This window comes from Varroa jacobsoni, unplaced genomic scaffold, assembly GCF_002532875.2.
Source record: "Varroa jacobsoni isolate VJ856 unplaced genomic scaffold, vjacob_1.0 scaffold_713, whole genome shotgun sequence".
Lineage (NCBI taxonomy): Eukaryota > Metazoa > Arthropoda > Arachnida > Mesostigmata > Varroidae > Varroa > Varroa jacobsoni.
Window position 1 is genome coordinate 197986 of NW_019213615.1, and position 13392 is coordinate 211377.

Here is a 13392-nt window from a genome sequence, read left to right on the forward strand (position 1 = left end):
CTTTTTTTTTTTTTTTGATAACACACTTCTATCTTCAGCAAAAGAAATTCTACCTATTTTTTTTATCTACAGATATTTGATTCACCTAAATGTTTCCTGTAGCACTGCCGATATAATAGGGAATAAAATGGCGATATAACGGTATTTGACCTATGATCTGCTATCTGGCCCATTTGCTTTCTAACTATTGACAGGAATGTACAGGGAGGTCTTAACTAGGTAAACGGTCTCAACTAAATGGGCGGTGGTAGGTAACGCTAGGTGTGGCGAAAAATTCCTACCGGCCGAAATATCACGGTCCTCACATAGGCATGCCTGTCTCTATCTGGGATCATGGAACAGCTTTTTTTTTGCTCTACCGTGTCGGTTATGCGAGTAGCCCCGGCGTTAACAACGGCGGATGATACCGCCGTTGTTGCAGTCCAAATAAAAGTGGAAGCATGGCATAAATATTTCGGTATTCACTATGTAAATATAAATCCATTTCAGCGATACGGCCGATTGAGCGCTCAGATGAACATTTCTATTTATACAGCTGGTTACAGTACGGAACTGTTAAAGAACGTGTACATGCGCGACTGGCTCGGTCGTCGGCATAAGAGTAATAAACGGGGTTTTGTTACTGCTGCTCCCGCTGGTAGCGAGCTGGCATTACTATCGGTACCGATATTCGGTATATGTATATATAGACGCAGCAATGTGGAATGAAAAAACGGGTAGATACTGCTGTTAGAGAACAATTAACTACTGTGAGCTGGAGGGAAGTTTTTTCGCACCTAGCTAGAACAAAAAAAAAAGCTAAGTTTGTGTCTCTCAGTCAGTCAGTTAGTCCAAGCATCAACAGAATTGAACGACTGAATGATATGTATTAGTGTACGCAGAGCATAACAGAAATGGAGTAGATAATAATACGGCATTTAAGTTGCGCTGTCCACCTTGTGTGAATTCAGAGCGCGAGGTACAATTATTCTAAGTGTGTATATAATAGGAAAAACACGGGCGTCGATTTAATGACTCAAAAGTGGTGCATACCGAAACGCAAAAGCCGAAGAAGGACCCTAGGATTCCAGCACAGCCACACATAAAAATTCATACAAGTATACTCGTATATATACATCAGCTAGATGTGTACATTTCTATACACAGCGTGAGCGGATTTTACCAGTATACACCATAAGGCGCCGTTGTAGGCGCTGCTTTATGTATGTACATGCCAAACTGCCACCATTAGCCGTAAAGCAAAACAAACTACGCCATGCATTAGTCCATAAGGAGATTTACAAGCCCACAGAATATTATTCTTTCTCAGTTGGGTGATAGAAAGGATAATTGGATATTTATAGGAAAGGAATGGATGGGATCATGTACAGGTCATATCATGCGTGGTTCATCTATACGTCATTCAATTCATATTCTATATCACTTGACAGTTTAACAACAGCATGACGACACTTAGAAGTAATGCGTAGGGAAATGGCGGTATGTATTTGGGTAACTCGAAAAGCCTCGACACCAATTTTTGGTAGAGAAAGTGTACGCGTGCACACATCAATGAAAAATATTCACATTACTGAAAATGCTCTCATTATTCCAAAACCGCAAACGATTGTTTTTAGAGCTACGGTATTTTGGCCCATTTTGTCTTCTCTCTCTTAACCCTTCAGTTTAACCATAAACAAGACAACAAGTACTTACCGGGTTGAGCATAACCTCGCTAACCGGGCCGGTGGCTTGCGGCAGCGCAGTCTGCTGAAGCCCAATGGGGGCGGATGCTTGCAGTGGTGCAATAGTGGCGACACTGGCGACGCCACCTGCGGCTATTGCAGCCGTGAGGCCGCCGTTTTGTGCCGTCTGTTGACTTGTTGGTGGTTGTGGAGGCAGCTGGTAATGCTGACTAGAGTATGCCCATTGTTGGTAGTAGGGATTGTTTGCCGTGTAATTGCCACTGAAGTAATTGTGGTGATAGAAATGCTGATGGTGAAGTCCTCCATCGGAGAGAATCGAAGGAACGGCCCGACGTGCAAGTCGGCGCGCTGACCCCGTTAATGAGGTGCTAGATAATAGTAGGCCATCTTTGTTGGCCTGTGTCACCTGTTGGGTGATGTCGCGGAAGCGTCGTTGCATGAGGTAAGCTCGCCATGCTCGTTGAATAGTAGTAGCCGCTCTACGGGCCCGTAGACCGCCGTATTTGCGTTCGAGCATCTCGACCTGCTTATCGAGTAGATCTTGAGACAGCTCGTAACCTTGGCCGCCATGACAACGACGCTTAACGAGGTCATCATCAATGCGTCGAACCTGAATGCAACATTATAATAGGTAAATAAAAGAGGAGGAACAATTCGAGAGAAAACAACCGTTAATTTGGCATTGGTATGCGTTAGATGAGCTAATATTTACTAGCTTAAGAAAAATAGTCGTAAAGTGTGGTTATAGTGCAGAGAAACAATATGTTATTATAACTATTATTATATTCGAAGCAGCTTTAACGATTACTAGCTTCTTGTCAAATGGATCCCGCTGACCGAGCAGATAGATGTGATAAAACTAAGTGTTCCTTATAATTACCAATTAAGTTTGTGCACTTTTATTCAGAGTAAATATATATATATGACTGTTGCTACAATCGTTCGTTGATACATACAAGTCCGTTCTTATCAGTCCCTTTGGGCGTTGGCTGAATCTGTAAGGCCCCTTGTCCAGATGCTGAGGCGCTGCGGTGCCTTCGATGATCGCGGTCTTCCTGGAGGTCCTTTAGGAGACGCCGTGGTACCCCTACGCCTAGGCCGAGACCGCTATTGGTATTCAAATCCACTGGTGGACTGGGCCCTAAACCGCTACTCTGATGACTGCAAGTTCAGAAAAGATTAAAATTTTACATAAAATTCCTGTTCTGTCAATATGGAGGAAAGAGCATCAGATGGTACGACTTACAAGGAATAAAGGTTTAAAATAAAGGAAATAGTTGTCTAAAGCTGTGGACTGGTGCTACATCTGTAAAAGACATAGAATTTTCTAATGTGTCATCAATGTATGTCGTACAGTTGAGAAGCATACTTACAAATAAACGTACTATTACGTTTATGAAAAATCTAATAAGATGTCCGGCATAATCTGCAGCTAGCTTATGTAACCAATTTTAGCAAAACTCAGCTCGCGTTCAAATGCCGTCGCATAAAAAATATATATATAAGTAAGTTAGCAATCAATAAGTCATTAGCAAAAATAACAAGGAGCATAGTTTTCCAAAACAAGTCAATTACTGACATGGCGCGGATTTTATTTGTCGCCTGCATATCTGTCATCCATTTATCACAAAGAAAAATCTAAAAAGATTGCTTCGATTATATAATGTCGTCCAACATAAATCTGAGGCTAAATTGCTATAACGCGATCATAGATTCTCGCGGAGCGTGCCACCGTCAAATCAAAGCGATGGCGTACAAATACGATACTAAAATCAACGAGCTATTTGTATCTACTACAGCGCCGGTATCAATTCTCAGTGAAAATAGTCCTCACGATAAAACACATCTATTTATTGGAACCAAGTCCTGTCCGATCGGTAAAAATTAAATAAATTTCATACATTTGATATTTATCTCTTAGCAAATGCATGGCAGCGAACATGGCGATGGCTGTTCACCCACTCGACAAAGTCGAACCGGTGAACAGCTGAAACGAATACGGCTCCAGTCTACCTTTAGAGCATCATAAATATTTTGGCATACGAAAACGTGGTAGCCATCTAGGGATAAAGAACTACCAATTTGCCTATATCGCATTTCGCAACCGTTGTTACCACCGGTCAGTAGATAATTCTTTCGTGGCTCCTAAAGGCACCTCTCTCTCTATATGGGGATTAAACTACGCGTACTCCTAACGTTCTGCGGTGACAAAGACTGTTGAACAGATCGTTCTGGATGCACGATGCATTTGCGTCGTATGATACGATGTTACATTTTCTAGTTTTGCCTTTTTTTTAGGTACCAATATGTGCCGGTTTACCATACTTGTTCCATCACACATTGTGAACTAGGCTAGGTAGCGCCAGCTTTTGCCAGATATTATGGCCCAGCTTCACAGTGTTTATGAGGTTGTTTTGTTCAAATGCTTGACATGACAACGGGAAAAAATTAATAATACGTACAATGATAATGCGAAAAAGTATAAATCTTTGGAGATTCGGTTTGGGCGCGAATAAGCCAATGCCGGCCGCCGAGCGCTATTTTAATATAGCCGTAGAGCAACAAGAAAAAAACCAGCCTATTTGTCTTCATCAAAATGGCTATGCGACTGGCAATATCGTGACAGTTTTATACGAACAACAGAAAACGCGACTAGGACCATGTTGTAGAGGTTGTCACCGAATATCATCAAAAATGTTAGCTGTATGAATTGACCAGTGGCCATTCCGGTATATTCCAATCTAGTATCATGCCATCGCTTATACTGAAGCTACGGACAAGGCGCTGCAGTTACCGGTATTTGTTCCAAGTCCGAATAGCGTCTCTCTTTTAATAAAATGAGATACTATGTTTAGGTTCGTTATAGTTATTGAACAGAGTATCTCATTTAGGATAGCCGTCGACGTGGTTGGTTAGTCCCATAGTATATCAATGGCCAATGGTCCTTACGTAAGAGCCTATCTCGACAGGCTGCTTAATAAGCGGTGAGAGAAAAACGTGTCTTATATGCGCCGTCGCGCAATGTTCCGTATTCGCTGTACAGTGTTCATTTTGAAGCATAAAGGTTTGTGCCGTCCTTTAATATGTTGAATACAATGAAATACGCTTACAGGTATCGTGAATATAATTTATAAGATGTCTGAGACTATTTTCTCGATCAGCGTAAACCCGTTTGCGTTCGCATCACTCTTACGACTTAACCCCTTTCTTCTCATGTTCATACTACGTCCTGAGTGGAGGTAATGATTAGTGGTAATTTCAACGACGGTGGTCGAAACTGCGTACAAAATAACGCTGTCTAACAAAGAATGTATCTACTATCGATAGTCCAATTCTAAGGACAGCATCAGCGATAGCGTTGATTATGTTGGCAGCTCTGAGCAGAAAATACGGATTCAAACAATGAATAAAATCTACTGTTTTCATTTATCTTCTGTATGGTATTTGGCAGCGGGTATGGGACTGCAGCAACAATAGCAGTCAAGCACATAACAACTACCACAATTTTCTAGGCGTCTTCTTTGACGCTAACGACTTTCGAAGCCGATGAATCTGATGATTCACCCAGTATTCGGCATCGTTTATATATTAGTGTTCAGGAATCGTCTGATTCAGCTGGGATTCGTTTTAGGATCGGTTGTACCAGCGGTAGTTGTGACCTGTAATAGTAATAATACGCAAGTCTCTATCTGTGATAACTGCACGTTCATGTGTACGTGCACAGATATATAGGTAATACGGAGAACGCGGGTAAAGATGATCATGAGGGGGCCCTGGCAATTTTCCCGACAGTTACCTTGGTAGTTATCTGCTATGCTGATTACTTGCCATAAATTTTTAAAGAGAATCGTTTGTTTGATAAAGCGACATATCATCCCGTCTGTAATAACATACCCCAACATTTTTAACACAAGGATTTTCGGTATTTCATCTACTTATTTTGATACTTCATTTTAATCCCTGGCAGCAACCGGGCAACTTATTGTAACTTAGCGACTCTTGCAGACTTAATTTACCGATGGCGTGGTACTTACAGATTATCGGTGGACCGAGATGTGCAAGTTGAATAACGATCGCTATTAACTAATGATGCACACGAACGTAATTAACATAAATTATCGACTGTGTCACTCTGCACCTACTAGCGAGCTGTGCATGAAGCGTGTACATAATACCAAGTGCAAATTTTCACGTTAGAGAGCTACCGATAACCACTCTAGGCACCTTCAAGGCAACTAAAAGGCGTCATCTTTTTGCTGAGTTCTTGCCCCAGGGGCTTGAAGTCGTACGCAAAACAGAACAGTACTTTGATCATCCCTGCAATAAGCAGTTTATGAATGATATTTGGCGCGTCGACAATTTTTTACTGATATACGTTGACCATATTTATAAATTCGCTACTGTTCATCACGATTATATCATGCAGAGCACCTGGATTCGTTAGATAGAGCGAGTGACAATTTCGAAATTGTGGCTAATAAACAAATTGGTCACTGTTCATTTACGCTTATATACTATTCACGTATATACATGAAACTATTGAGCACGAGTTATCATGTCGCTTCTGATTTGTTTGCCTGACTATGACTGGTCAGCCGGCTGACCTTTACAGCCGCTTTGTTTGGGACCACCGTCAACGCATTTAAGCTTTCTGATAAGACGATTATTCTGGTGTGGCACTGACGACGACGACGTATATTCCGCCGCTGCACGGCCTGTTATCTTTGATGGTCGGATTCATTAAATGCCGCCGCCGTCACCCGAACCATCATCAAACTTAAACGAGTATATAAAGCCTCAGCACACACGTTCGTTACGAACCTGCTAAACGCGCGAGCAAGTAAGATCTCACAGCCCTACTAACAACATTTGCACATGTTGAAGTAACGACAAACGCGTATAGGCGAAGCCAGAATTTATTAATTGAACAAAGAAAAAGAGCCAACAGTTCGCCAACCACTTCAAGCATTACTTAGACCAAAGAATATAGCGGCAGTGTGTGTATCTGAATCTGTGTATGTGGTGTGAGCGTGTGTCTCTGCAGGTTTGTGAGTGTGTGTACATGTGTCTGAGTGTGTGTACATGTGTGTCAGTGTGTGCCTGTGTGTGTGTGTGTGTTTCATTCTACGAGGGCTGATTTAAGTGGCATTGCTTCTTTCGAGCTGGCGAACGCAGCAAATTCGTTATCGTCGCATGCCTACGAGTGACGTCCATCAGAAAGACGTACAGCTGAGCTTCCGCATATGTTTGAACAAAGCCGACTTATTAGTATGGCTTGTTGAGAAGTACCTATTCACATTAATTTTGGGCCTATGAAGAGCATTAGCGAAAAACTCTATAATTTTTTTTATATATTTTGCAACGCCGCTCAACCCTATAGTGCATTTCGGAATTAGCCCGAGCAGATTCGATAATATTTTCAAAGATAGTCTATTTTGTTCTTCTGTAGTTCTTCTATGCGTCTTCACATGCCTCCATTTGCAAACACAGAGTTTCTGCTGGCGGAAAGTCTCGAGTGGCGCATATAAATGAAGAATATAAAGCACGCTTTTTTTTACTTGCTGTTCAGTTTGACTTTAATAATTGCGTATTAGTACAATCATCTTAATCATATTTTGTCTGCAGTTATCTTCATTAAGGACTTAGCTTCCCTGCACCTCGTCCTTTTCAGCTGATAGCATCGTAGAAACGTTTCTCCCCTAGAGCCTAAGGATCGGCCATGCGTAGAAACTAATTCCATCAATTTCGTATGAATAGAACGTGATTGGCAACGTCCTAGTCGGCTCTTTCAAGTCAGTGGTTCAGTGTGATGTCCATGAACAATACTCGCAATGTTTCGATCGTCCAACGCTTTCTGGGTGTTGCCCCATCCCCTTTTGCCCTCTATCATGAGGGCATACTGCATTTTTCCATTCTTCGGACCCGTGGCGTTGCTGCTCGGGTGGCATATTTTGTCAACTTTTTTCCTTTGTTACAGCAAACGCGCTAGCAGCAAAAGAGGCGTAGCGTAACGTTCGCTTTTGTCTAGCTCTTGTATGTATATATCCTGTATAACCTTCTTCTTGAAGCGTCAAACAAAAAGCCGACGGAGAAGGGATGTCAAACGGCATACTTTTCGTGGCTACCAGAACTACGTTCGTTTCGTCTCACGTCGCAAAAGACACGCCGCCGCTAAGGACGTAGGTTTGTCCGTGTGAATAGCCAAGAGCAGAATGCATTTGGGGAGTGAAGGTGGCTGTTGAGTAGCGATTATATCCATCATTAAAGGCCTGTTTACTGGATACCCATGTAACAAGCGGGCAACGTTTAATGATGCCCCACACCACCGTGTAGAAGCAGGTTAGATGGAAACTGTCTCGAGACTAGAGGAAGCAGAGTTGATAGAAAAGTTGTCTGTATTTATTGTTATATTTTATCTACGATGGGTGGCAAATGTATCATGTGAAGAGCTGTTGATTTTTTTTGTCTGAAATCAGATGTATTTATGTTGTGCTATCTAGAATAGAAAGCCAGTTGTAATCAGCGTAAATTTCAGGCAGTCCGTTAAAGGCATGATAGAGATGAAAAGAATATGATAAGTTTCAATACATGTTGTTGTACCGTAGTATTGTATTCAAACTATCAACGACCAATGATTGCCCTGTTGGTAATATTGATAGGCATACATTTTTTCCCATAGTCATGTAGAAAGCTAGTTGAGGTTTGTCGTCATAGTAAAGGCACTGGATAATAACCACATGCGCCAATCGTCACGCCCCATCTTACTATGATGCCTTGAGCTTCTAGTGCTGTCAGGTAGTTGAGTAAGTATTTCTATAGGAAGTACGTATTCGGTATCAGGGACACGAAATTAATTTTCGTCTCATGTAGATAACAAACCAGTGACTCGTATACTTCATACCCAAAGAATGAATACATTTTGATAAGCAGTTCCAAACCGAGTCAATACATACCATGTCACATGACTTTGGTTCAGGGGTGGCCAACGAACGTCAGTCTAGCACTATTCACAAAGCTACTATTTTTTTGCTGTCAATTATTATGCGATGCAGGTCGCGCTTGCGTGAGAGTACAGTGTGAGGAATGGTAACGGAAACCGGTAGTTATAATAAAAATAACAAATATAAACATGGTCAGCTATAAACAGATTCAATACGTAGGGAAGTACGTCGCGGACGTAATAGCGACATACTTGAGAGCTGCTCGTTCATCCCACCTGAAAAAAATTGTTGAACTATAAGGGATAGACCGATTGCTCATCGATATAGCAAGCAAAAAGAAACATTTAAAGATTTAAGTTCGTGTACATGTATGCATCGATAGCGTTTGTTTTCGTAGACATGATTTTGAAGTTATTTTCACCATTTTTTTTTTAGTTCCTTTTTCCCTGCTATAGACCGGTTACAACGAAGGGCAATTACAGTGAAGGTGTATACTGCTTCAAAGAGAAAGAACCCTGGAGAGCAGTACAGCGTTACTTATGAATTATGGAAAAAAAATCAACGCATGATCATGGCACAAAAAATCACTCTCTAAGGTCGATAGCGTTGTGCTGCCTTGTGTGCTTACTTAGCGGTCGTAGTCAGCGTCGTCTAAGTCGACCAAAGCGGATTACTAACTAGTTCAGCATGTTTCATTGATGGGTACGCTGCTTAAATCTGACAGCCCTGTTTGTTATGAAATAGTATAGAAACGGCGCGGACGGTATTTTTTGCTATAAAGGCTAAACATCCATGTGTATATAGTATAGCTGCAGTACTGAAATTTAGCCTATTTCCCAACAAACTTGCGAGGGCAAGCAGGCGAGAACTGTTCAGCAGATATAGCCCAAACAAAATAATGGCACAGATAGGGTTATTTTTAATATCTTGCTGCGCAGCTCCATGAAAATGTCGAACAAATAATACGAACAAAAGTTAATCGTCTTTCACCGGTACCCTCATAGCACCTATCAAAAAACCTTCCATATTCTTTTTTTCGTCTTAGCCCTTTGGCCTGTTTAAGTCCACAACTCATGGTGATGGTATCGCTGCCGTAGACTTAAAGATCATTTAAATTTGCGATTCGAATTGAAGCTCACGCCTGAATCTGTCGGACGTTGTTCGATGTGTCACATAATTTATGTAAGTATTTATATGGCGACATTATTATTTAACTCGTAACTTCCAGTTATCTTAAGTTAAGCCGCTGTCGCGCGTGATCCGATTTTTTGCATAGGAAGTTTTTTGAGTATCCGATTCTTATCCACTGCGCAGCGCAGGCAGTTGGGCTTGCAACCCGTTTGTAACAGCTGCATAGCGTCCCGCGACCGCGATGTTTGCGGTAGCGGCAGATCAATGATCGGCGCAACGACGAATCGAATTGAGGTTAGGTAAAGAAAATAAAAACAAAAATTGAATACCCAAATTCATAGAGACAGAACAATGACCGTGGTCATAACAACGACGAAAGCGTTTATTTCACCTGTGGGCTCCTTGAGAATATTGACAGCTTGAAGTAATGCCTTTTTTGTATTCAAAGATTTAATATATGACAAAATGACATGCCGGCGAGCGATTGTTCTGTGATTATTGTACGATAATGATAGTGTTGCTAGTAACAATAGTAAGGAGGAAACCATACTTTCTCGTTCGAGCAGGAGCAGGCAATAGCAGGAAAAATGAGCCAAAAAGGAATATAAACACTTATGAAGATTTAAAATAATGCCCTTCTTCAGATAACCTGTGCAACACGGACAACGACGGTAACTCAAAAGCTTTACATTATTACACATTAATGACTATGACGTCGATGCAGGCATCGGTGGATTGATAGACGAGTTGAACAATGAGCACGCGACTCCGAGTCATCACGCCGAGAAACCAAATGAGTGACTCCTACTGTAACTTCGATACGCCGCCAAGGCAAGCAGTGTTCACCAATCATCATCGTTCTTACATTTTAATTGAGTGTCTATTTTATTATCTTCAGCATCCTCACCAGCATTAATCATTATCGTTTTTGCTTTGAATCGTTCTCGTCTGCGAGCGATGACGATTTAGTGGCTGTAGCCATATTGCTACCGTTCGTATATAAATTGCGCAACCTCTTTTGCAAATAGTTGTCGTTGTTGTGATGGCTTTACGCGTTTTTGATTGAGGCCCATCATCGCTAAATTGGTAGGTGTCGTCAAACCTTCTATAGACGGCAAGCCGACTAACGTAGCCGAAGACGCGAGCCTGATCGACAGATGTACACCCTTGTACGGAAGGTTTCTTTACGAGATGTCTGTCCAACGACAGCGATCACAATAATGCCGTCCTTAATGTCATCAGCTTGTCCTTACTTTACGACGCTCACTCTGACTTTAGGTAGAAACCATCTAATTTCCTAATCATTGGACGCGACCCTATGTTTCCTATCGATGCAGGCCAGTAGCAATCGACGGTGATCACCGCGTATCGTTGTTGATCTAATGATGACCATGATGGCGGTGGTGATGGTGAGGGGGATCAGGATCGTCTCATGTCATCGATGATGTCGTGCAATTCAAAAAAAGCATTCTAGTGAAACATCGAATATATCGTGATGCCACCGTTTCATGTATGAATGGTCATCGTAAATACTCCCATTGAGTAACTGGGCGCGACACAAGTCGACCAAAGGTAACATTGTACGCCGTCTACCATATGCCATCGTGAGACGCTGACGATACCGTTTATAGGTCTCGATCGACACAATGAAAACACTATAACGGCATGAAATGTCCCAGTGAGGCCCGCAGGTAGAAGGTGTGACAGACAAGCGATGAAACGTGCGAATTTTCTGAACGATTTCAGTTGAAATAGGTGACCCTTTGACAAAAATGAACGGCCCAGCTTCCATATAGAGATAATCAATATCTTATGAACAAAGTCATTCGACTATTGTCAAGCTTTGAACCCTAAACACGAGCCACATACTCCACATATAGATTGGTAGTTACAATCTCACAAAATTGCCCACTAAATGTTTTTCTTCGCGTAAGTTTCCCTCGGGATTTTTATAAGGCATCCCTAGGTCACTGGCTGCCCGTCCAAAGCAGTGTATCAGACCTCGAAAACATCGAAAGTGGTTCTAGGGCTGACCCGCGTCAGTCAACCTTACACTCATAGTACATGTCTAATTATATTGCACAGCAGCAAGGATAATCGCAAAGGAATAAAATGCAGTCGCAACGAATCTGCATCCCGGGGGCAGTATCGACATCAACCCGAATAAGCCGTTCAACCTTATTGCCTACAGCGGCTAACCTAAGACGTGGCTGAGCTCGTAGCGTAGCGGCGCCATACAGCTCACTCAAAGCTAAGAAGTGCAGAACAGACACAATAGGTTTGCTCGACACGGCTAGGTCTTACAGGTTGGGCTTTGAAGTTGATTGAGAAAAGAATCAAGATAGCAGGGGCAAAAGAAAAAGCAATGGGGCAACTTCATCGCCCCGACTCATTTCACTGAATTCCAGAGTATGCACACAAATCAAAGGAGCGAGGGTGGGGCCGAGAGGAGTGGGGCGAGGCCGAAGGCAGAACTCCAACGAAGAAGAAAACAGGCTCAACTTAACGCGTGCGACTGAGCTAGCGAGGGGGTCAGACAACGGAGTGAGAACATGAAACAAAGATTTTTGGCGCCCTTGGTTTTGATAGCCGGCTATTTCCTATTGAAATCTGCTGCACTCATCCAAGCTCGCTAGTTGGGTGTTAGGGCATCTTGTAGAAGGGCATTTAAACTTTAAATGCCTCCGACGTGATCACAGAACTTGTACGTACATGATGAACTCATACATATGTATATATATATATATATATATATATATATATATATGCATGAAGCTGATGAATTTGCATATTTTTCACTCGAATATATTAAAAGTGCCAGCGATTTTTGGTAGAACGGTTATTGATAGTCTAAGAGTTTATTGTAGTCAGCGTATGAACTATAGGCACTGGTCACATTTTCTGAACACTTGATTTGTATAAACTGATTGAATTGCCTCTTTCTTTAATAAATCGATTATCACTGTGACTGGAGTTAATTATCGGAAAATTCAAGTTTATCACACGATCATGACCGGTATCATTTATGCAGATTTTCCGGAAAAGAGCTCACCATTTGTAATAGCCCGGGTTTCTCTGCTGTATAATCCTTATTGTTATTAAGAAACAATGGAGTCGCGCGACCGTTGCGAGTGAAGCAGATGCTGGCGCCGACTTCGCGATGAAGAGGTACCGAGACGTAAAACTACCAAAAAAAAAAATGCGAATTGTTTGCCGTCGCCGCGCCCGCGTGAATCTTTATCAAGTTTAGTAAGTGGTCAATATTGTTAATCTAGTGAACAGTGGCGGTAAACCAGGGTCCTCTGTACTTTCAGCAGTCGAGCCGATTAAACAATAGCGCAGGACCCCCGGTCAAAGACAGTCAAGCGCTATTGTCATCGCTCTAATTTTATACGATATACGAGTAACGTTCGTATGACGCACTAGCTACAGACAACACTGCCGGGCTGTGTGAAATCACTTAGTAATCTAGCAACGGACGGGTTTACGATGATCTGAGATTTAGCGAGTAGCCCACTGTCAAGCCAATAAATTTCGTGACAACGCCAGCGACCGCAGCACGATCGACTTCACGGAACGCTCTTACCGTACTTACACGCTGATGGTGTGAATGTCTGAATGCCCAGAGCAAAGCA

General features: G+C 42.1%; 1 protein-coding gene across 3 annotated transcripts in view; it reads right to left on the reverse strand.

Moving 5' to 3' along the window:
• Window positions 1-13392, reverse strand: part of siz (Brefeldin-resistant Arf-GEF family protein schizo) — a 60354-nt gene that overhangs the window by 18350 nt on the left and 28612 nt on the right. For all 3 annotated transcript variants that reach the window (XM_022837560.2, XM_022837559.2, XM_022837558.2), the window contains exons 2-3: window positions 2642-2846; window positions 1696-2295 (exon numbers count right to left, since the gene is read on the reverse strand). In XM_022837560.2, the coding sequence (XP_022693295.1) occupies window positions 1696-2295; window positions 2642-2846 (805 nt within the window). The remainder of the gene's footprint in view (window positions 1-1695; window positions 2296-2641; window positions 2847-13392) is intronic.